This window comes from Nycticebus coucang, chromosome 10 (assembly GCF_027406575.1).
Source record: "Nycticebus coucang isolate mNycCou1 chromosome 10, mNycCou1.pri, whole genome shotgun sequence".
Classification (NCBI taxonomy): Eukaryota; Metazoa; Chordata; class Mammalia; order Primates; family Lorisidae; genus Nycticebus; species Nycticebus coucang.
Window position 1 is genome coordinate 79,504,128 of NC_069789.1, and position 25,974 is coordinate 79,530,101.

General features: G+C 36.9%; 1 protein-coding gene across 1 annotated transcript in view; it reads right to left on the minus strand.

The window, feature by feature from the left end:
- Positions 1-25,974, minus strand: part of RGSL1 (regulator of G protein signaling like 1) — a 75,288-nt gene that overhangs the window by 17,860 nt on the left and 31,454 nt on the right. The window contains exons 8-11 of the mRNA XM_053605730.1: positions 18,649-18,711; positions 18,011-18,233; positions 11,893-12,000; positions 5,669-5,777 (exon numbers count right to left, since the gene is read on the minus strand). Coding sequence (XP_053461705.1) covers positions 5,669-5,777; positions 11,893-12,000; positions 18,011-18,233; positions 18,649-18,711 — 503 coding nt within the window. The remainder of the gene's footprint in view (positions 1-5,668; positions 5,778-11,892; positions 12,001-18,010; positions 18,234-18,648; positions 18,712-25,974) is intronic.

Genomic DNA, 25,974 nt, shown 5'->3' on the forward strand with positions numbered 1-25,974 from the left:
TACTGCTTGCCCAACTAGCATCTCTACCTTAAGCAACTGTGATGGTTGCTCTCCTGATTGCCACAAAGATTCCTATTGTTTTTGACAATGCTCCTGGTTATGGACTTTTCTATAGTGCTCCAAACCAGGTCAACCCCTTCCGTTGGGGTTGGTACTCATGGCTAGCATGATGGCTGGTGCTCATGGATAGCATGCTTGGGGTGATATGAGCAATTTCAAGCTAAAATGCCACAGATCCCACTGTTCTTACTGACGGTGGGTAGTTTTCTTGATTAAGCATATTTTAATTGTTATATATCTCCAATTAATTTATACAGTTCTGAAATTCTTTTGGACAGATTTACCCAGTTTTATCATTGCTTTTAGGAGGAGACTACTTGCAAGATTCTTACTCTTACCATTCTAGAAAAATTAGTCTTTCTTCAGTGTTTTTTACATCTGTAAATTCCTTTCCACTTTCCCTTCCACTATTTATTTCAGTCCTTTACCATCATTTTCCTGAATAACTGCAACAACTTCTCATCTATTATTTCTGCCTTCATTCTTTGAGCCTCTGACTGTGTATACTATTGTTGCTATTTCTGCTGGTGTAATATTTTTAAAATTCACATAACAGGTATCTGCTATGCATTGCTTCAACAAACCATAAAGAATCCTCAATGCCACTTAATCAATACAAATTCTTTAATAATTTTATTTTTTTTATCGACAAATAGGCATACATATTCATGGAGTACATAGTGATGTTTCAATACATATAATGCATGGTGATCAGGTCATGGTAATTAGTATATTTATCATTTATCATTTCCTTGAGTTGGGAACATTCAACATCCTCCTTCTAGCTATTTGAAACTATGCATTATTGTTAACTATAGTCACCCTCAGTGGTATAGAACACTACTTATTCCTTTTATCTAGCTGTAATTTTATATTCCTTAAAAATGTCTCCATATCCCTCCCTTCCCCCTACTCTTCCCAGCCTCTAGTATCCTCTGTTCTATTTTTTAATTCTGTAAGATAAATTTTTTAGGTTTCATGTGTAAGTGAAAACATGTGGTGTTTAACTTTCTGTTCCTAGATTATTTCATTTAACATAATGTCCTTCAGTCCCTTCCATGTTGCCATGAATGACGGGATTTCATTCATCTCTTGGCTGCATAGTTTTCCATTGTGTATATGTACTACACATTTTCTTTATCTATTCATCTATTGTTGAACCAAGGTTGATTCCATTATCTTGCTGATTGTGAATAGTGCTGCAATAAACATGGTGATACAGAAGTTCTCTGATTTAATGATTTTCTTTACTTTGGAAAAATTCCCAGTAGTGGGATCGCTGGATCATATGGTTGGTCTATTTGTTGTTCGTGGGGGCCTTCATACTCTTCTCCATAGTAGCTATCCTAGTGAGCATTCCCATCAACAGTATATATAAGTTCCCTTTTACCTACATCCTCATCAGCATTTGTTATTTTTTGTCTTTTTCATAACAGCCATCCTAATCAGAGTAAGATAATGATTCACCATCATTTTGATTTGTATTTCCTTTTTTTTTTTTGTAGAGACAGAGTCTCACTGTACCGCCCTCGGGTAGAGTGCCGTGGTGTCACACGGCTCACAGCAACCTCTAACTCCTGGGCTTCCGTGATTCTCTTGCCTCAGCCTCCCGAGTAGCTGGGACTACAGGCGCCCGCCACAACGCCCGGCTATTTTTTATTTTTTGTTGTTGCAGTTTGGCTGGGACTGGGTTTGAACCCGCCACCCTTGGCATATGGGGCCGGCGCCCTACTCGCTGAGCCACAGGCTTAATGATTAGTGATGTAGAGCATTTTTTCATGTATTTGCTGACCATTAATATGTCTTCTTTTGCTAAGTATTTGTTCAGATCATTAGCCCATTTTTTAAATATTGGATTGTTTGTTTTTTTGTTATTGAGATGTTTCAGTTCCTTATACATGTGAACATGTATTCTGAATATTAATCACACATCAGATAAGAAGTGTGCAAATATTTTCCCCCACTCTGTAGGGTATCTTTTTACTCTGTTTCCTTTGCTGTGTGGAAGCTCTTTAGTTTTATGCAAACTAATTTTTTTATTTTTACTTTTGTTGCCTGTGCTCTTGAGGTCTTATTCACAAAATCTTTTCTCAGACCAATGTCTTGAAGCATTTACCTACGTTTTCTTCCAGTAGTTTTATTGTTTTGGGTCTTACATTTAAATCTTTGACCCATTTTGAGTTGTTTTTATATAAAGTGAGGTGTGGGGTTCTAGTTTAATTTTTCTGCATATGGATAATATGGCACCATTTATTGAAGAAACTACCTTTTTCCCAATGAGTGCTGTTGGCCTCTTTGTCAAAAAAATAGTGGCTCAGTCGGTAAGGCACGGGCCCCATATACCGAGGGTGGCTGGTTCAAACCTGGCCCCGGCTGAACTGCAACCAAAAAATAGCTCGGCGTTCTGGCAGGCGCCTGTAGTCCCAGCTACTCGGGAGGCTGAGGCAAGAGAATCGCTTAAGCCCAGGAGTTGGAGGTTGCTGTGAGCTGTGTGATGCCATGGCACTCTACCGAGGGCCATAAAGTGAGACTCTGTCTCTACAAAAAAAAAAAGTAGTTGGCTATTGATAGGTGTATTAATTTATGGGTTCTCTATTATGTTTCATTGGTCTATGTGTTTGTTTTTATGCCACTACTATAAAACTATAGCTAAAAGTATATTTTGTCACTATAGCTTAAAGTATAGTTTGAGTTCTGGTAATGTGTTACCTCTAGCTTTGTCCTTTTTGCTGAGGATTTTTTTTTTTTTTTAGTGACAGTCTCAGTAGAGTGCTATGTCATCATAGTTCACAGCAACCTCCAACTCCTGGGCTTAGGCCATTCTCTTGCCTCAGCCTCCCAAGTATCTGGGTCTATAGGTGCTTGCCACAATGCCCAGCTATTTTTTTTGTTGCAGTTTGACCGGAGCCAGGTTCAAACCTGCCACCCTTGGTTTATGAGGTCGGCACTCTATGCACTGAGCTATAGGCACCGCCCTGCTGAGGATTCTTTTGATTGTTTGGAGTCTTTGTGGTTCCGTACAAATTTTAGGATTTCGTTCTGTTTCTGTGAATAATGTCATTGGTATTTTGATAGGGATTGCATCGCATCTCCAGATTGATTTGGGTAGTATATTTCAAAGTCTTCAAATACTTTAAATACTTTTATATTCATAAGTTAATATCTTTGTGTCATTTCTTTAGCTTGTGGGTAGAGTTTAATGTTACCCACAAAAGACTTCCATTTCTTTGCAATTGAATTTCTACATGCAGTTCAGGGCCCTTTCTGAAGTAATGAATGTTATCAGTAACTGAAAATAATCTGTGCCGCTTTTTTTCTATGAAAAATATTCAGTCAGAGACTTGGACTACCAAATTTGTATGGTCCTCATCTACTGTATCCTCATTATTTAGAAGAGGAGGTTTCATATACCTAGCCATAATAGTAACTGCATAAAAAATGAATAAATGAGTGAATACATGGCATGGCCTAATAGAACATTACAGTCAAGTCAAGAAGGTAGAAAACATACCTGAAAAGTAAAGAGCAATAAAAAGCAGTGCATAATGAATGCTTGGTATTGTACTTTAAGGATTTAGGATTTTATTTATTTATTTTATTATTATTTTTTTTGGAGACAGAGTCTCACTATATCGCCCTCAGTAGAGTGCTATGGCATCACAGCTCACAGCAAACTCAAACTCTTGGACTTAAGTGATTCTCTTGCCTCAGCCTCCCAAGTAGTTGGGACTACAGGCAGTATTTAGGACTTTAGAGAAGAAGGAAGTCATAGCAAACATAACATTCAGAGAGATTTTTATGTATAGGTGACTCTTACGCTGAAGTATATGCATTGTATCCATAGAAAGAAAGGCGGGTGGGCACCCCTCCAAGAAAAGACTACAGAATCTTTGTCTAGTGCAGGGGGCTGACTCTCAGATTGGTTATTAAGGGGAGAAAGACAAGAAGTAATGAATTAGTTATGAGAGAGCCATTGTAGTATGTTATCCAGAACATTCAAGCAGGCAAGGACACATGTGCAAAGGTATTTATGATATTATTTATAGCAATAAAAAATTAAAGACCAGGGACCCTGAATTTCCACCTCATTGCAGGCTAAGGAACAACTTCCAACCCCTATGGCCTTGAAGAAATTAGGTCATTTTCTCAGCCTCTTCTTCATAAATAAAGAGCCTGGTTTTGTAGTCACCTCCCAACACACGTACCACAAAAACAAAACAAAACAAAAAAACAAACTAAAGACAATGTAAATGTCTGTGAAAGGGTATGAATGGTATGGTTAAATAAATTATGCTACATTTGTAGAAAAGGGATCCTCAGATTTTAGATACTTCCTTGGCATAAGCACAAGCATTTTAAGCGAGGTAGCTATTAAGCGGAATTGAGCCAAAGGCCAAACCATAGAACAATGGCCAAGCTGGAGGTCCAGAGGTAGAACAGTGGAACAATGGTTATAGCCCTGCCCTGTCCATAATATTTCTATTTCTATTATATGCATATATACTATGCATATACTCATGGACTTTCCACTCTGGCTAGCACCCCCTCTACAGTTTTTTTTTTTTTTGTTAGACAGTCTCATTTTGTCATCCTTGGTAGAGTGCTGCCATGTCATAGCTCTAAACAACTTTAAACTCTTGGGCTCAAGTGATTTTTCTTGCCTCAGCCTCCCAAGTAGCTGGAACTATAGGTGTTTGCCACAACTGCCAACTATTTTTAGAGCCGGGGATCTCGCTTATTCTCAGGCTGGGCTCGAACCTGTGAGCTCAAGCAATCCACTCACCTCCGCCTCCCAGAGTGCTAGGACTACAGGTGTGAACCTCCACACCTGGCCTCCCTCTGCAGTTTTAAAACGCTCTGGGATATTTCTTCTGGTGTCCTGGGACAAGGTGCAGAAGAAGAGTAAGGAGAACCCCAAGCTCCTGAGTCCTGTCCCAGTGCTCATCAGGCTAGAATGTTGGTCTTTCTCTGGCTCCAGTGGGTCTGGACATTAATCAAGCAAAGGACTGAACTCTTCTTGCTCTTCTGGTTCTGCTAAAATAGTCCTTCCAGGTTACAGATTTCCAGTAGATGGCCCTCCCACATTTTACAAGGCCTCCAGCAGATGACCTTTGATCTGTATCGCAGCATTCCTGCCACTTCCTCAGCTAGCATGCACCACACCCTGAAGTGCTTTAAAAGAAGCTTCTTACCTTAACTCAGTGCTGTTGACATTTTCCACTGTCAGTGGCAGCCCATCTGTTTGCAGATGCTCTTAATAAAGCTCTGCTACTAACTCTACTTGGCCTGGTTCTTTGTGCCACCTTTCCACCTTTTGACATATAACAACATCCATAATATGGGAGAAGGTAAATCTATACATACTGACATGAAAAAATGTCCATGATAGTTTAAGCTTAAAAAGTTGTTATGTAGCATATATTGCTTGGTGCCAATTTTAGAAAATAAGTAATGATTTAGAGTACCAAATGTGCCTAGGAATATATGTATGACATATGGAAAACGGTCTGAAAACCTACACACCGAAAGAAGTTCACCATTAGACATGGTGAGATTTTTAAAAAGTTTATGCCTAGAGATACTGCTGTAGCCAGATTCTGTTTCTTACCTGGGTCTCATTGAAGGCTTTCTTAGACCACTTTTTTTGAAGACAGACATTTTTCTTGGTGAGGGTAAACGTACTACTTTTGGTTCCTTGACAATTTCTACTGGATAATCTAAAAAAAGTCATAAATATGGGGAAACACGATGTTAGAAGGCATAAAAGGGTACAAGGTAGCAAGGACATTTATTAGATATATTAAGTTCATGTGGAAAAACTACTGTCCCCATAACTGCTGCTGAATCAGGCCAGTAGGGCTGAGACCAGACTCAGGGATAATTGCCATGCAAACATCAGCCCAGGCTGTGTTATCTAAGTATGTTGACCACTTGGCCCAGAGCCCACCTTCCTCAGAGAGACTATTGAAACTGACTCCATCATACAAATCCTTATTACAATAGTCAACACAAAATGTCATCCCCCCTCCAATCTGCCATTTTTACTAGACCGTACTCCACTTGATACTCTGTCCTCCGTAACACTTCTGCTATCCCCTTCTATCCCCTTCACTTACCCCCTGGAACTCTTGATTTGTAATCGGCAAAGTTTCAGAATCTTGACCTTTTCTTTAAGCATCTCCCCCACCTTCTTCTTTTAATTAAAACCATTTTTCTTTCTTAAGGACATTGCTTCTACTAAAAGCTTCTCTAATGATAGTCTAACATACCATGCCAAATCAGAATAGGTGTCTGATTCCCTATTGTCATTTAGAAGTCATTACTTCAAAAAATATATCAAAACATCATTGTTGAAAAATAATAGATTTCATGGATCTCAGTATTATGAGAGCCCTTTGACATTCATATAGAAAAAAACAGACTATGAACTCATCAAGGGCAGAGATGATGTATATTACTCATATCACTCACAGAAATTAGAATATGACCTAGTTAGGTAGTCAATACCTAAAAATGGTTATTAGATAGAAAAGTAACTTTTATGTGGTTTGATAATAGTTTCAGTGACAGATGGCATACAAAAAGGAATGAAAGCTATAAATATATGTACTGGATCTAAATAAATGCCATAAATTAGGTAAAAAAATAAAATCTAGACTATGAAATACTAGATATAAAAAGAAAGCCAAAAATTAAAAACAAACAAACAAACAAAACCCTCCTAATACAAAATACCTAGAATACTGGATTAAAAACTACACACTTTACAATCGGGAATAAACTTGTAGGAAATTAAGACAAATAAAATAAAATAGAGATTAGAAACAGAGAGGCTGCTAAAACCAGAAAGGTAGGCTTTAGATCAGTGGTTTTCAACCTTTCTAATGCTGCGACCCTTTAATACAGTTCCTGTGGTTGCAACCCACCGGTTGAGAACCACTGCTTTAGATACTTTAGCTGCCCTAGACGCCTTTGCCTTTAGAAAATGGGCAAAACTTTTGGCATGCCTTTCACTCTCAAGATATTTGGCAATTATATAAATTGTTACTAAGACATTTAAGCTGAGCTTTTGTCAGATTCTTAGGGCACAAAGGGGCAAAAATTGCAAAACAACAAAGGAGAAGAGGCCCTGATAAACACCCCAGGGTTTCAATTGAGACTCCAAAGAGTATGGGAAATCAGAAATTGCTTCTCATCGAAGGGAATAAAAAATAGCTTTGAACCAACTCAATTACTGAGCAAATTAAGGTTGTCTGGATGGTATTAGTTTCACATATGCCATAAGTAAAATAAAATACCCTCTGGAGGAAAATAGCTTCACTTGGAGTCTCAAGTTAGTGCTACAAATTGTCACCAACAATGATCACAAATCAAGCAGAAATAACAAGGTATTTAAAATTAGTTGGCCAAAAACCAAAGGGGAAAAAAACCACTGACATTTGAAATAGACACAGGAAATTCAAATATGGATTTTCAAATTACTATTGTTAATGTATTTCAAGTAATTAAAAAAGAAAAAGGAAAATGATAACATGGATTGAATATTATAAAAAGAAAAAAGGAAAATTCTACATATAAAATGTTTAATAATTAAAAGTAAGAAAATTAAGAATTAATAGATGAGCTAAATGACAAATTATATGCAGAGAATTATAATGGCCAAAAGACTCATGGAAAAATGCTCAAGGTCTTTAATCATTAGAGAAATGCAAATCAAAACCACAAGGAGATAATCACCTAACTCCAATGAGAATGGCTCGTATTAATAAGTCCCCAAACAACAGATACTGGTGTGGATGAGAAGAGAAAGAAACTCTTATACATTGTTAGTGGGACTGAAAACTAGGACAACCTCTGTGGAAAGTCGTATGGAGATACCTCAAAGAACTTAAAGTGGACTTCCCATTTAATCTGCAATCCCACTGCTGGGTATATACCCAAAAGAAAAAAGGTCATTATATAAAAGGGACACTTGCACTTGAATGTTTATAGCAGCACAATTCATAATCACAAAGATGTGGAAATAACAACCCAAGTGCCCACCAATATATGTGCATGAATGGATTAGTAAAATGTGGTGTATACATACCATGGAGTACTACTTAGTCATAAGTTGTCTTTTGTGACAACCTGGATGTAAATGGAAATCATTCTTCTAAGTGAAACATCACAAGAATGGAGAAACAAACACATGTACTCAATACCAAATTGGAACTAAGAGATCAACACTTGAATGCACATGTAGAAGTAAATCTCAATGAAAATTAAGCTGGGGAGAGGAGGAAAGGGGTAAATTTATACCTATTGGGTACAGTGTATACTATCTGGGTAAAAGGCACACTTATAACTTTGACTCAATCTGGACAAAAACAAAGTATGTAAACAAAACATGTGTACCCCCTAATATTCTGAAATTAAAATAGATGAAAAGAATGAATCCAGACTAAAATACACAGAAATGAAAGAAAAGATGGAAAATACAGAAAAAAGCATGTGACATATTATTAAAATGTTGAAAATATGTATAATAAAATTATCAGAAGGAGGAAGAGATAGAATGGAGTGGCACAAATATTGGAGGAGATAATAACTGAAAATTTCCTAAAATTGACAACATTAAGTCAGAAACTCAAGAAATTTTAAAGCCACATAGAGTATAAACACTTAGGTACATCATACTAAAATTATATTCAAGCAGATACCAAATGGGAGACAGAACAAGGAAAAAATGAGAAATATTTCCTTCCATGAAGCAATGCCAATGAAAAGTGACAACTGACATCTCAAAGTGAACAAAGGAAGCCAAGAGACAATGAAATAATAAGTTCAAAATGTTGAAAGAAAACAACTCCAATAAGAATTCTATGTTCGGAAACTATGTTCTTCAAAAACAAAATAAAGAATTTTTTCAAAAACAAAATAAAGACATTTTTCTGATGCACACTGAAGGAAATGCCAAAGAGGGTTCTTTAGGTATAAAGAAAATAATCCTAGATGGGGGAGGCAAAAATCAATGGAAAAGAGAAAAAACTAAATATGTGAGTAAGCCTAGATGAATATTGACTCATAAAATAATAATACATATGCAGTGAAAGTACTAATTTACATCAAACTTCAATACATCAAGGATGCATTTGAAAATCGATCTGGTAACCACTAAAAGAAGAACAAAAACATGAAAAAATAATACACTAACAGAGAGAAGAATAGAACTGTTAACAACAATAAAACCCCTCCATCTTAATCTAATTAAAAGGCAATTGTCAGATTGGATTTAATAAAAACAAAAATACAAGAAATAAGATTCAGCTTAAAAGAGTCTTACCTTAAATATAAGAACAAGAGAATATTAAAGAATAAAAGGATGGAAAAGGGGGCAGTGCCTGTGGCTCAAAGGAGTAGGGTGCCGGCCCCATATACTGGAGGTGGTGGGTTCAAACCCAGCCCTGGTCAAAAACTGCAAAAAACAAACAAACAAACAAACAAACAAACAGATTCAAAAGAAAGGTGATGGCCACAATAATGCAGACAAAGGTGATGACTTCAATAATGCAGAAGTATTACTAGAGAAAAAGCATTACCTCACCATGAAACTATAAAAATTTCAAATTTACTTGGATTTAATAATATAGCCTAAAATAAAATAAATCACAAATTTAAAGTCTTTAAAAGATAAATGAAATAATCCAGAGTGGGAGATTTTAAAATCTCTCTCAACTAATAGAAATGTAAACCAAAACTATTGGTAAAGACACAGAAAATCTGAGCATGCTTAGCAAAACAGACCTAACTGACATATACAGAACACTATGCCCAACATTACATAGTTTATAAATACTCTTTTTTTTTTTGTGGTTTTTGGCCAGGGCTGGGTTTGAACCCGCCACCTCCAGCATATGGGACCGGCGCCCTACTCCTTGAGCCACAGGCGCCACCCCATAAATACTCTTAAATGTAATGACAGAATATCATAAACAACTTCATGGCAACATATTTAAAATCTCAAGCAAAATTCCTGAATTTATAAAATATACAACAAACTAAAATGGCACAAAAAGAGAGAATCTGAGAAGTCCTGTAAATTTTAAAGGGATTAAATCTGTAATTAAATCTGTCTCTGAGATTGAGACAAGTGTGTCTCAACCTAATACAATGTCTATCTAAAAATGTAATGGTAGACCTAGGTAATGAAAGTAAATCAAATGAATAAATATTCTAAAACACAAAATAAAACTCTCCATTGGCAGAGAACATGATCATGTGTATTAGTGAAATTTACAGATAAATTTTTAGAATTAATAATTTAATTTAGTAAGGCTTTGAAATATAGTATATAAAATATATTTCCATATGCTGGGTATAATTAAAAACTAAAGTTTAAAAATTATAATATTTATAAGTGCATGAGAAAACATCAAGGTCTAGAAACAGATATAATGGAAGATATATAAAAATGTGATATAAAAATTATTAGTTAAAAATAGATATTTTATTTATCTTTTATTTTTATTTATAAATATTAGTTGTCTATTTTTTGAGACTTTAGAAAAAAAATAAGAACTTAACTGATGACTCCATACTGAACCTCAGAGTCAAAGCATTCTATGATAGACTCTTATCTGACAATGTGAATGTTACTTTTTTTTGCATTATTATTATTATTGCTCAATATTTTGTTGCAGCAATGGTCTGATTTCTTTTCTGAATGTATTTATCTTCATTTGTTCTTTATGAGGTTTTTGTTTCTAGTTCTTATCTTAAACATTGTTATTGTCATTAAATTTTAAGCCTTTTTAATTTTGTGTAGGCAAAAAGTGGAAACCAAATAAACACACCTATATGCATAGAGAAAATAAAAAAAAAATTTGCACAAATGGAAACAAATGAAGCCTTTCCAACAACACTGATAAGCCGAGTAAGCTGAGACTTGCACGGGTGAATCAGAAAAGACACTGTCAACTGTGTTTCTTAGAAGTGAAATAATAGGCCAGTGCCTGTGGCTCAGTGAATAGGACGCTGACCCCATATACTGAGGGTGGCAGGTTCAAACACAGCCCTGGCCAAAATGCAAAAAAAAAAAAAAAGATAGCTGGGCATTGTGGTGAGCACCTGTTATCCCAGCTACTCAGGAGGGTGAGGCAAGAGAATTGCCTAAGTTCAAGAGCTGAGGGTTGCTGTGAGCTGTAATGCCATAGCACTCTACCAAGGGAGACAAAGCGAGACTCTGTCTCTAAAAAAAAAAGAAGAAGTGAAATAATGGATCATAACAAAGTCTGTCTCAAAACTTCTGTAGTGACCCACATATGCACCCAACACTGGGGCACCCAGATCTATGAAGCAAATATTGTCTTATCAGAGCAAAAGAGAAAAACCCCAATAAAGTAATCATTGGAGACTTCATCACTCCACGTTCAGCATTAGAAGATCATTTAAACAGAAAATTGACAATGAAACATTGGACTTAATATGTACTGTTGATCAAATGGAACTAACCGACATTTACAGAACATTTCATCTGGTAGCTTCAGAATATACATTCGCCTCGGCTCATGAATCATTCTCAAGGATACAGCATATGTAAGAACATGAAACAAATCTCAAAAAATTAAAAAATAAATTGAAATCATACCAGTTTTCTGTCTGTACTAGAAAGATTGTTATTTTTAAAAAAGACAAAAAAAAAAAAAAGGCATAGTCATTGCCCTTTAACCATCTCTCCATTTCAAACAAAGCAAGATCCCTTTCTTACACTCTGAGTTGAGAGATTCTCTCTTAGATTAAAAAAAAAAAATCCTAATTGCCTCAAATCCATCCCTGTGTATAAATACTTGCCTATATGAGGTGCTCTCTCACAATATGCTTTATAGTCATCACTTATCTTCTCTATGGCCATTTTTGGATTCTTGCAGCAGAGTTCTTCAAAGGACATTTTGCTTAGGTCTGTGAAGTAAGGAAGAACAGAGATGGAGATGGAGTCTAGTTGTCTGGGCTGGATGCAGTGGCTCAAGCCTGTGATCCTAACTGCTCAAGTCTAGTTGTCTAGGTTCAAAGGTATTGCCTTCAAAATGTCACTTAAGTACCCTGTTTCTCCGAAAATAAGACAGTGTCTTATTTTAAGGTGTGCTCCCAAAGATGCGCTAGGTCTTATTTTCAGGGGACGTCTTATTTTTCCTGTAAGTAGGTCTTATTTTCGGAGAATGTCTTATTTTCGGGGAAACAGGGTAGGATAATAGTGTTTTAATGTATTGTTTACATAAAGAATACAAGTTCCCTAAGCCAAATTATAACCAAGGAAAAAGAGTCTCCACTCCCCTCCAGAATGGGAGGATTCTGCCCTTCATAGGGAAAATTGTCCCATGGAGATTTTCTACACAAGGAAGGTTATGGTAACAGAGATATGACTTGAAAGAGCTGCCAATCATTAATTAATGTATAAAACATAACTCACACAAATGAATGCTGACACTTTCAAAGAAACCATTTGTTCCGGGGAGAGCTGCAAATGTAATTTCAAACATTCTGCTCTTGCTTCCAAGAATGTGATTACCTCAATAATAATATATGGCAAATAATGTGCTATGCTGTTTTATCTTTCTCACATCTGCTTTGGGGATTCGTTTCAGAATCAACAGCTCATATATTTGAATATTGTCAACATTTGCCAATCATTGGCTTTTGGAGAAGGATTTTTTTTTTCTAGAAACAGCCATGTATTATTTCTAGTTACATGTGATGAATTGAAAAGGAATACCTTTTAGTATCTAAAAGGTAGTCAGGCACTAAAGCTGAGATAGCAGGTTTTAACTAAGTCTTGGGCAACAGAAGCATAGTAGTAGCTCCTTGCCCCCCTACCGTGGGAAAAATATTCATGTACATTGTGAGATCTGGGATTTAGAGTATATCCGATTGCTCTCCAGGTAGTCCAGTTCTTTCTGAAGCTGTACTGTTAAAGTCAAACAGAAATACTGGGATGTGACCCATGAATGTCAGTTATCCTTACGTAAGCATCATTGTCATTCATGTCTTTGGCACCTTTGTGTCACCACCATCATCATGATCATTGTCATGATCCTCGTTGTGTTTCAGGCAGGGGTATCCGACCATCAGTGACAAGAGCAGTGGATTGTTTCTGCAATTAATTCAAGTTTCTAATTTCTCCATTGCTGAGCAGCCTTAGGCAAGTCTTTTTTACCTTTCTGGACACAGTTTCTATATAAAAGATGAGAGTATTCCAGCTTTGGTGCTCTGTTGGTTTATGGTACAGCCTGGGTAGAAGCACCAGCCCACCTAGGAGTCAGCACCTTGGCTTAGACAAGTGCAAATAAAGTCTTTTTTCTTTTCTTTTCTTTTCATTTTTCTCCTTCTCCTCCTCCTCCTCCTCTTCTTTCTTCTTTTACCAAGACTGATTGGTGTATTATATTTTCTTTCTTTTTTTACTGTTTGGGATTCATTGAGAGTATAGAGAATCAGGTTACACTGATTGCATTTGTTAGGTAAAGTTCTTCTTGTATATTATCTCCCATCTCCAAGAGGTATGTCACACACCATGATCCCCACCTTCCTCCCTCCTTCCCTTTCTCCACTCCCCCATTCACCCACCCCCCACCATGTACTAGGTCATCAATTGTCCTTGTATCAGTACATTAAGTACATTGGATTCTTGCTTCTCTGTTCTTGTGATGCTTTAGTAAGAAGAATGTGTTCCACCTCCATCCAGGTCAATACAAAAGATATAAAGTCTCCATCTTTTTTAGTGGCTGAATAGTATTCCATGGTATACATATACCATAGCTTGTTAATCCATTACTGAATTGGTGGGCATTTAGGTTGTTTCCACATATTGGCAATTGTAAAATTAGCTGTGAGAAACAGTCTAGTGCAAATGTCCTTATGATAAAATGATTTTTTTCTTCTGGGTAGATGCCCAGTAATGGGATTGCAGAATCAAATGGGAGGTCTAGTTTGAGTTCTTTGAGGATTCTCCATACTTCCTTCCAAAAAGGCTGTATTAGTTTGCAGTCCAACCAGCAATGTAAAAGTGTTCCCTTCTCTCCACATCCATACCGGTATCTGCAGCTTTGAGACTTTGTGATGTGGGCCATTCTCACTGTAATTAGGTGATATCTCAGGGTAGTACTGATTCGCATTTCTCTGATGATTAGGGACAATGAGCATTTTTCATATGTTTTTTAGCTATTTGTCTTCTTTAGAGAAGGTTTTTTTCATATTGATTAATTTAAGTTCTCTGTAGATCCTAGTTATCAAGCTTTTGTCCAATTCATAACATGCAAATATCTTTTCCCATTCTGATGGTTGTGTATTTGCTTTGGTTGTTATCTACTTAGCTGCACAGAAGCTATTCAATCTAATTAAGTCCCATTTGTTTATTTTTGCTGTTGTTGCAATTGCCACTGAAGTCTTCTTCATAAAGTCTTTCCCCAGTCCAATAACTTCAAGTGTTTCCCTACAGTTTCTTCAAGGATTTTTATTGTTTCATGCCTTAGATTTAGATCTTTTATCCATCTTGAATCAATTTTAGTGAGTGGAGAAAGGTGTGGGTTCAGTTTCAGTCTTTTGCATGTGGTTATCCAGTTCTCCCAGCACCATTTATTGAATAGGGAGTCTTTCCCCTAGTGTATGTTCTTGTTTGGTTTATCAAAGATTAGGTAGCTGTAAAATGTTCATTTCATTTCATGGTTTTCTGTTCAATGCCAGATGTCTATGTCTCTATTTTTGTGCCAATACCATGCTCTTTGATCACTATGGCCTTGTAGTACAGCCTAAAGTCTGGTAGACTGATGCCCCCACTTTGTTTTTATTACTAAGAATTTCCTTTGCTATGCGGGTTTCTCTCTGGTTCCATACAAAATGAAGGATTATTTTTTCCAAATCTTAAAAGTATGATGTTGGTATTTTAATGGGAATTGCATTAAATCTGTAGATTTCTTTGGGAAGTATAGACATTTCACAATGTTGATTCTTTCCAACCATGAGCATGGTATGTTCTTCCATTTGTTAATATCTTCTACTATTTCTTTCCTTAGGGTTTTGTAATTTTCTTTACAGAGGCCCTTCACCTCTTTTGTTAGGTATATTCCTAGGGATTCCTAGGTATTTTCTTTGAAGCTACTATGAAGGGAATTGTTGTTTTTAAGATGTATTTATTTATTTATTTATTTTTTTAAAGACAGAGTCTCACTTTGTTGCCCTCAGTAGAGTGCCATGGTGTCACAGCTCACAGCAACCACCAGCTCTTGGGCTTAGGCGATTCTCTTGCCTCAGCCTCCCAAGTAACTGGGACTACAGGCGCCTGCTACAATGCCCAGCTGCTATTTTTTTGTTGCAGTTTGGCTGGGGCTGGGTTTGAACCTGTCACCCTTGGTATATGGGGCTGGCACCCTACTCACTGAGCCACAGGCACCGCCCTATTGGCATATACAAAGGCTTCTGAATTGTGGACACTGATTTTAAATCCTGAGATGTTACTGTATTTTTGGATCACTTCCAGGAGTCTTGAGGTTGAGTCTTTTGGGATTCTCTAAGTATAAGATCATATCATCAGCAAAGAGGGAGAGTTTGACCTCCTCTGCCCCCATTTGGATGCCCTTTATTCCCCCCCCCCCATTTTTTTGTTTTAAAGATCATAAAAGTTTTACTTTTCTTATGTAAAGACCTGGCAATACATACAATAGTCCTCTGCCGATTTGGAAGGAACAAGTTTCTACTATAGTCTGTTAATCATATGGTACAACTGTTAAAGGAGAAAAAAGAAAATCTGTATTTCTTATTGGAACCATTTTTCTTGTTTGAGGTTTCTTTTCCACACAAGAATCCTTCAGGGGCAGGTCTCACAATGCCCACTGACTCCAGATGCCCATGGGATTTAGGAGTTCCTCAGCCTGTTGCCAGAGTGGAGTTTGATCCCAGAAGTCATAATTAAGATGCCCATGATTTAGCCCCATGCTAAGACCTTCTCACAACCTTCCCACCAAGGTCATGGCCACCAAAGACCTTCTCAGTATGGCTGCCTCACCAGGCACCAAATCTATCGCAAGTACACTCCAGTTGGCATTCAAATTGGTTGCTGTATACTGTTTGAGTCCTTCCACTCCTCCAAGCTTTCCACTCAACACACAGCTTCCCACAACAACTAAAAACTCCAGAAAGGCTTCCTCCCAACCCAGGCCTCTGTGGGCAGCCAGCCAATCCCAGCCAGTCACACTCACTTGCCTAATTCATCAGATTTCCACCACTCCAGATCATACACTGTATCCAGCTCACCACCTCCTTGCTAACCTCCCTGAGCTATGACTCTGCGTAAGGTCCCCATGCATAAGATCCTCCTGGTCTGCCTTCTTGTTTTGCTGCGAAGAAGGTCCTTTATCAGGCCAGACTTGTGTTCCAGAAAAGATATGCCAGAAGAAGTAATAATGCTTCTTGGGGGGGAGACAGGGAGTCTCCACAGAGGATGGTTCACACTCTTCCTGGCTCCCCCTGCCACTCCATAGCCACCAGAGTAATGCCTGTCACCCAGTATGTGTTTGGTGAAATTTAACAGCCATCCTATCTTCTTTTGCCTTGATGTCCTTGAAAAGGCTTGAGAATGCTCAGGTTTTAGAGAAAGGGTGGAACCTCTAAGGTGAAAAAAGGTTGTTCATGCTAGATTTAAATGACTCATCCCCAAGCATAGCTCTGAGGAGCAAGCGTTCAGGGCATCTTATTTTGTATATAGAGTACACATTAAAGTTTTAAAAAAGAGTTGAGTGTTACATTTTTTTGTAATCTAAAAGGTATCCATTACTGAGCATGTACTTGTCATGTAAATACATTACCTGTAATTCTCTCAACAATATTACAAATTAGGGGCCATTATTTGTATTCTGTATATGAAGAAATGAGGCCCAGAGAGATGGAGTAACTTACCCCTGCTCACGGAGCAAGTGAGCGGTACACCTGAGTTTTCCAAGCATTTGCTTACTACTTCTCTAACATTGTTTTTCAAAGTGTTAAGTCATGACTCATTAGCATGCAAAAAAACAAATTGAGTCACTGTTAGCTTTTATAACATGAAATAGGATAGAATAGAATGTTAGAGTACATCAGCTTATGCAATAAGGGCAAGGGTTGCTTTGTGAAATTTTTTTCCATTTATGTGACATATGCACACACATATACACATGCATATGTTTAAAGAATCATAAGGTCAGATATATTTATTGTGAATCAAAGGTTGAGAAATACACAGTTCTCCAAATAACAATGAAAGCAATATGCTCAATACTCACTATTGCCACGCATTGTGCTAGTAGCTTTCAGAAATGATCTCAGCTCACCTTCAAAACAAGCCTGTTATCATGTATTATTTCTATTTCACAGATGAGAAAACTGAGGTAAATAGAGGTTAAATACATTTCTGAAGTATACAAAGTTAATAGAAGAGCAAGGACATAACCCCAGCAGAGACAGCAGGGACAGCAGAGCTTTGTGCTGATTACTGCTTTCTGCTGCCTGGTGGGCTGGTGTGTTATGTTAGGGAAGAGGATGACTGTTAAAAATGTATGTACAGAAATTCCCTTGCACCTGATTCTGGTGTGGTAAAGAACATGCTTATCAGATGCATGAAAACATTCACTATTAACTATAGTGATGCTTTAGTGGGCAAGAGTCTGGCCAAACTTGAATATTCTGGCTCTCTCAGATCCAGTAGCCAGCTCTGCAGTTAGTCTGTCTGGATTCCAATCCTGACTCTGCTGCTTACTGTGTGACCTTGGAAGGTCACATTCCCTCCATATCTCAGTTACTTAGTACTTACATCATGAATTATTTTGAAGATCAAATAAAGTAGTCTTTTCGTGGTGCTGTACTGATGCATGGTAAATAATCAGTAAGTATTCATACTTGCAATTTGGCTATATGTGAGGGTCAAAAATAATACAGTGACTGCTCTTACCTACTAGAAACATTGGTGGTGACAGCTCTACCTGGAGAGACCCTCCTTGTCTCAGGTCTTCAGTAGCTATCTTTTGCCACTGCATAGAATCCATTTTCTCTGTGGTAGCCAAAGCATGGCTTAACTCCAGAGATTCCTGAACCCTCTTACAAAGAAGAATGTTCTCTTCTTTGCTTATCGAGTCTTTTTTATGCCACTGGGTACTGATTGGCCTGTTCTGAGTCTAAGAGAAGGGAATGGGGAAAAGACAGCATTTGTTGCAGCAGCTAAACCAGAAGCAACAGTTTTGTAAAAACTCAGTCCTTCACGCCTCCCTGTCACACAGACTTGCTGTGATTGTTTTTAATTGTTAAGAACCATTACTTCTTCACATACCAACCCTCTCCCTCTTCTAATCAAACCTATTTTCTATAATAGAGAAATGGTATATGAGTGTGACTTCTTCAAAGTCAGGTGATACACTAAGTCCTTTTCTTTGCTGGTCAGGAAAGAAAGACATGAAAGACACGTCAATCTTTCATTGCCTCCAGGAAAATAAAAAATTCATTTGCTTTAACAAACAAGCCTTCTAAAACAGCAACTTCTCACTCTTCTTCCCCCAACCTCATAACTCCTTGCCAACCCAGAGCCCCTCTTACTGTAAAAGAAAGAAACCAGTAGTCCTCTTCATTCAGGAATTCATCATACCTGGGCCTAAGGATCTGAAATACAAACACAGCATAAGCATCATTAGGTGGATGCTCAGCCTGCTACGTTTTTCCTGCTCGTGTTCACCTGGCAGCAGAGTAGGCTACAGATTCTGGATTCTCTAACTTGGAGATACAAGGAAAGAGCAGACTTTAGCTGTGACCAACCAGGAGGCATTTCTTTATCTCCCTGAGTATGTCAGCTCACACAGCCTCTCTTTAAGTTTTAGAGAGTAGCAATATATTTAAGAAGAGAGGTAAAAAATAATTTATAGAACAAGTACTTGATGCCTGCATATTACTTCCTTCCTTTCCAAAGTACTGTCTCATTTGATTCTTAAAATGGCCCTGAAAACCAACCATCTCTTTTTTGATATTTCTACCCTTATATCTCCTGCTTGAAGACCTTACACATTTGTGAAGAACATTTTGTTACATTGAAACAAACAATAACAATAAAACCTTTGAGTTAATGCTTAGCTGGGTTTATTTATTCATACTCTCACTTTACGCATTTATTTATGTGACAAATGTTTTCTGAGTGCCTCCTGCATGCCAAGCACTGTATAAAGTGCTGGGAGTACAGAGATCAAGATGCTACAAGCCTTGTTCCAAGGAGCTCCCCTTCCAGCATGATGATCAATGCTGTGATAGAGGTATCATTATTAGCAAAGTTCTCTGGCAGCAGAGAGAAGAGAGCAAATATTTCCTAATGAGCCATGGAAATCCAGGAGGAATTCATAAAGGGAAAAAGAATTAATCTAGAGTTCGCATCTTGCATGAATAGGAACTCATCATAAGGAAGTTGAGTAAAGAACATTCTGTGCAGTGAGAAAAGCATAAACAAAGGCACAGAGATGGAATAGGACATGTTTGAGAATGATGAGGCCTGCAGTGTGGATGAAACGTAGCATTCACGTGAAGACTGCAGTAATGGAGGAGTGGTAAGGGGTGAGGCAGGGAAGGTTGGCTGAGGAACGTGAATGCCTTGGTAAGTAATCTGGGAATTATTTTGTAGTAATCTTTAAGCAATGTAAGATCATCTCCACAAACTACCCCAGTCACGCTGCCATAAAGTAAGTTTAATGGTATGAATTTTAGCAGCATTATTAAATCTCCTGGGCTCCTGGAGAACTGAAATGAAATATATTCCTGGGAGAATTCAATTCAATGATTGAACCTTAGCAATGTGTACTGTAATATAATGTTATCCACCCGTGGATAAGCTCTACGTACATATATAAAATATGAATAAAAAGCATGTGTGAAATGAGTACCCCATTAACACCCTTTCAGTTTAAAAAATTTATGATTATGTAATAATTAATGAATAGAAAATCAAATTGATTTCTTAAGAAACAATGTTTAATCGAGCATTTTCTATCAAAAGAAATTATCAGATTTTAAATCAAAATAATAGTAATAAAAAATAAAAATACCCCCCCTTTATTTTGTTATACTGTATTAGGACTTTCTTCAGAATTGAGCTTACACATCACTCAATAAACCCTCTTAGTCAGAGCACTGTGTAATGTAATAAACCAAGCCATCTACGAACTTTTCCTGTAAAGGGCCAGATAGTAACTATAGTTGGATAGGCTGTATGGTCTCTGTTGCAAGTACTCAACTCTGTGGTTATAGGACATGATGACACATAAACAAATGGACATAGCTGTGTTCCAATAAAATTTATTTATGGATACTAAAACGTGTTTATTTAATATCCATGTGTTGTGATATATTCCTTGTTATGTTTTCTACCATTAAAAAAATGTAAAACCATTCTTAGCTTGCTGGCCATACAACTATAGATGGTAAGTTGGATTTAGCTCCCACACTATAATTTGCTAACCTTGGAGTAGACTGAGCGGGAACCTGGACATTGACTCTGCACTTACCTGTAAATAGCAGTGAGAATTTAGATTTTGTTCCCTCATCTGTGTCATGAGAGGGGAGGAGGAGAAAAAGTCTAAGATATTGTCCTATTCTGAGGGTCAAAGAAAAGAAACATCTTTGTACCTACTATTTGCCAGACACTGTACTTATAGTGTCTTTTCTTTTTTGAGATAAGGTCTCACTCTGTCACCCAGGGTGGAGTGCAGTGGCCAAATCATAGCTCACTTAATCTGAAACTCCTTGGCTCAAGTGATCTTCTTGCTTCAGCCTCAGCTGGGACTAAGGAGTGCACCACCACACCAGGATAATTTTTAATTTTTTTATAGAGATGGGTCTTGTTATATTGCCCAAGCTTGTCTCATATGGTGAAGCTCTTGGGATTTTGTGACTCCATATGAAAGTGCCAAAGACACCGAATCTGGACTATGACACATTTTCTTCATTCATTCTACGGTCAATGGACATTACTATTGGTTGTTTCTGTATTTTGGTTATTTTTAATAATTCTGCAATGAATATGAGCGTACAGGTATCTCTTTGAGATCCAGTTTTCAATTCCTTTGGATATATACCTAGAAGTGGGATTGCTAGATCTAAATAAAGGTAACCCTATTTTTCATATTTGGAGGAACCTCCATACTGTTTTCCATATTGGCTGCACCAATTTACATGACCATGGAGCACAAGTGTTCCCTTTTCTCTACAGCCTTTCTAACACTTTTTTTTTCTTCAATATATATAATGGCCATCCTAATAGGTATGAGGTGATATCTCATTGTAGTTTTGATTTGCACTTCCCTATTAGTGATGCTAAGTACATGTTAATGTTCCTATTGGCTACATGTTTATTTTCTTTGAAAAAAAATGTCTATTCAAGTCCTTTGCACATTTTTAAATTAGGTTCTTTGGACTTTGTTCTGGAATTGAGTTTCTCATATATTTTGGATATTAACTCCTTATCAGAGAGATATGGTTTGCAAATATTTTCTTCCATTTCACAGAAACTGTTTCTTCTTTTTTGTGTGGAAGCTTTTTAGTTTAATGTGATTCCATTTGTCTATTTTTTTGTATTCATTGCCCAGTCTTAATAGTTAAAAGTTTTCCATCTATATTTTTCTAAGTGTTTCATTGTTTCGGGTTTTATATTAAGGTCTTTAATCCATGTTTTCCCCATTATATATTCCTGGACCCTTGTCATGTTCATATAATAGTGCATATGTGCATAGGATTATTTCTGGGCTTTCTATTCTGTTCCATTGGTGTGTATGTGACTGTTTTCTACACCAGTATTATACCGTTTTAATTACTGTTGCTTTCAAACATGTTTTGAAATTAGGGAATGTGATGCTTCTAGCTTTATTCTTCTTTCTCAAAATTACTTTGACTATTTGGGATCTTTTGTGGTTCCAAATGAATTTTAGGATTGTTTTCTATATTTCTGTTTTAAAAAATGCCATTGAGATTTTGGTAGAGAATTGCATTGATCTAAACATAGATTTGGGTAGTATGGGTATTATGGACATTTTAACAATATTAATTCTTCCAATTTGTGAAGATTTTAACTCTGTCTTCTAAAATTTAATTCACCCATATTTGTACTGACAGTGTGCAAGTCTTTTACCTCCTTGATGAAGTTCATTTCTAGATATTTCATTCTTTTTGATGCTATTATAAGTGGAATTTTTTTTTTTTTTAATTTCCTGTTGGGGCTCAGCCCTCGTAGCTCAGTGCTTAGGGCTTAGACACATACACAGAGTCAGGCAGGTTCAAATGTGGCCCAGGCTTGCTAAACAACAATGACAACTGCAACAAAAAATAGCCAGGAGTTGTAGTGGGCACCTGTGATCCCAGCTGCTTGGGAGGCTGAGGCAAGAGAATTGCTTAAGCCCAAGAGTTAGAAGTTGCTGTGAGCTGTGACACCATGGCACTCTACTGAGGGCAACATAGTGAGACACTGTCTCAAAAAAAAGAAAAATTTCTTTTTGGTTAGGGTATTGTTAGTGTATGGAAATACAACTGATTTTGAATGTTGGTTTTATCCTACAACTTTGCCAAATTTGTTTAATTCTAACAGTTTTTTTCAAGGATAACCTTAAGGTTGTCTACATGTAAGATAATGTCATCTGCAAACTGAGATGGTTTTACTTCTTCCTCTATGATTTGGATGTCTATTTCTTTTGTCTAATTTCTCTGCCTAGGACTTCTAGTACTGTGTTGAATAGAAGAAGTAACATTCACTATCCTTGCCCTGTTCTTGCTTTTAGGAGAAACAATTTCAGCTTTTCATCATTAAGTATGATGTTAACAGTAGGCTTTTCATAAATAGTATTCATTATGTTGAGGTACATTCTTTCTATACATTTTTTATAGTTTTTATCATGAAAGTTTGTTGAATTTTGTTTGAATGATTTTTCTGTATCTATTGAGATGATCATGTAATGTAATTTTTTTTTTTTTGAGACAGAGTCTCACTTTGTCACCCTCAGTAGAATGCCATGGTATCATGGCAACCTCAAGCTCTTGGTAAGCGATTCTCTTGCCTCAGCCTCTGGAGTAGCTGGGACTAAAGGCACCTGCCACAACACCTGGCTATTTTTAGAGACAGGGTCTTGCTCTGGCTCACTCTGGTTTTGAACTTGTAAGCTCAGGTAATCCACCTGCCTTGGCCTCCCAGAGTGCTGGGATTACAGGCATGAGCCACCGTGCCTGGCTATGTGATGTAATTTTTATCCTTAATTCAATTAATATGCTGTGTTATGATACTGATTGACTTGCATGTGTTAAATCATCCTTATATCCCACAATAAATCCTACTTGGTCGTGGTCCATGATTCTTTTAATATGCTGGAAATATTCTGTTTGCTAGTATTGTGAATTTTTGCATCTCTGTTCATCAGGGTTGTTGATTGTTAGTTTTCTTTCCTTGTGGTTTCTTTGTCTGGCTTTGGTATTAGGATGGTACTAGCTTAATAGAATGAGTTTGAAAGTGTTCTATCTTCTATTTTTTGAAAGAGTTTAAGAAGTATTTGTGGGCGGCGCCTGTGGCTCAGTCGGTGAGGCGCCGGCCCCATATGCCGAGGGTGGTGGGTTCAAGCCCAGCCCCGGCCAAACTGCAACCAAAAAAATAGCCGGGCGTTGTGGCGGGCGCCTGTAGTCCCAGCTACTCGGGAGGCTGAGGCGGGAGGATCGCTTAAGCCCCAGGAGTTGGAGGTTGCTGTGAGCTGTGTGAGGCCACGGCACTCTACCGAGGGCCATAAGGTGAGACTCTGTCTCTACAAAAAAAAAAAGAAAAAAAAAAAAAAAAAGAAGTATTTGTGTTAATTTTTCTTTAAATGTTGGGTGGAATTCATCACTGAACCATCTGGTTCTGAGAATTTCTTTGTTGAAAGTTTGGATTTTTTAATTCATTCTTTGATATCTTTGTTATTGCTCTGATCAGGCTTTCAATTTCAGTGTTGGTAGATTATATGTTTTTAGGAATTTCTCTTTTTCTTTTTTTTTTTTTTGGCCGGGGCTGGGTTTGAACCCGCCACCTCCGGCATATGGGACTGGTGCCCTACTCCTTGAGCCACAGGCGCCGCCCTCTCTTTTTCTTTAGGTTGTCCAACTTTTTCATATATAATTGTTAATAATTGCCTATTATCCTTATTTATGTGGAAATTAGTTGCAATGTCTCCTTTTCACTTGTAATTTTATTTAAGTCTTCTCTTTTTCTTTAAAAAACCAATTTAGTTTCATTTTTAAAATTGATTTTCTGTTCTCCATTTTATGTATTTCTTTCCTAACCTTATTTTTCCTTTCTGGTAAGTGTCGGTTTATTTCTTGCTTTTCTAGTTCCTTGAGGAGTAAAGTTAGGTGGCTTATTTGACACCTTTCTTTTTTTTTATGTACGTATTTATTGCTATAAACATCTTCCTTAGTACAGCTTTTTCTGTATCCCATAATTTTGATATATTGTATTTTTATTTTCATTTGTCATGATTTATTTTCTAATGTCCTTTTTTATTCCTTCTTTGACTGAATAGTTGTTTAAAAATGTGGTGTTTCATTCTTCTTAGTGAAGTATCTCAAGAATGGGAAAAAAAGTGTCCAATGTACTCAATACTAATATGAAACCAATATGTAAATAACTACATGCCCACACATAAGAAGACACACAAGTATAGTCTAGCATGGGGGAGGGGAGAGGAGAAAGAAGGGAAGGGAATGAGGGAGGGGAATAGAGAAGGAAGAGGAGAGGGGGATTGGTGGGATCTCACCTAGTGTGCACAATGTGATGGTATTCCACATGCCCCCTGGGTGAAGGGCTCAACTACAACTTGAACTCTACCTTAGAAATGAAATCAATGTAACCTAAACATTTGTACCCTCATATTAATGTGAAATTTTTAAAAAAGAAAAAAAGTGTGTTGTTTAATACTATGTATTTGAAATTTTTTTCTTTCTTGTTATTGATTTCTAGTTTCCTTCTACTGTGATTAATCAGAAAAAATACTTGGAATATTTTCAATCTTCTTAAATTTGTTAAGACTCATTTTTGTGGCCTAGCATGTGATTTATCATAAAGAATATTCATGTGCACTTGAGAAGAATGAGTATTCTGTTATTGTTGGGTAGAAAGTTCTGTTTGTGTCTGTTAGGTCTAGTTGGTCCATAATGTTGTTCAGTTCTGTTGTGTATTTTCTGTCTTTATGGTCTATCCATCATGGAGAGTGGAGTATTAAAGTTTCCTATTATTATGTTGCTGTTTCTTCATATCTGTCAACAATTTGATTTATACGTTTAGGTGACTTGATGTTAGACACATATAACAGCCATATCTTCCCGTTGAACTGACCCTTTTATTATTATATAATAATCCTCTTTGTCTCTTGTGATGTTTTTTAACTTAAAGTCTATTTTTTAATATAATTATAGATACCCCCTTTTTTGGTTACCATTTGCATAAAATATATTTTGCCACTCCTTTTTCAGCCTATGTGTGCTCTTCAGTCGAATGTAAGTCTCTTATAGACAGCACATACTTCCTGTTTTCTTCATTCACTCTATGTCTTTTGATTGGGGGAGTTTGGACCATTAATATTTAAAGCAATTATTAATAGGTAAGGACTTCCCATTGCTACTTTGTTAATTGTTTTCTATCTGTGTTACAGTTCTCTTCTTCCTCTCTTGCTGTCTTTCTTTGTGATTTGATTTTTTCCATTTATAGTTGGATACTTCAATTGTTTTCTCTTTATTTTAGGTAGCTAATATATATTTATTGTGGTTACTCTGAGGCTCACATTAAACATTTTATTTTAATTTATTTTTTTGAGACAGAGTCTCACTATGTCACCCTGGGTACAGTGCTGTAGCATCACAGCTCACAGTAACCTCAAACTC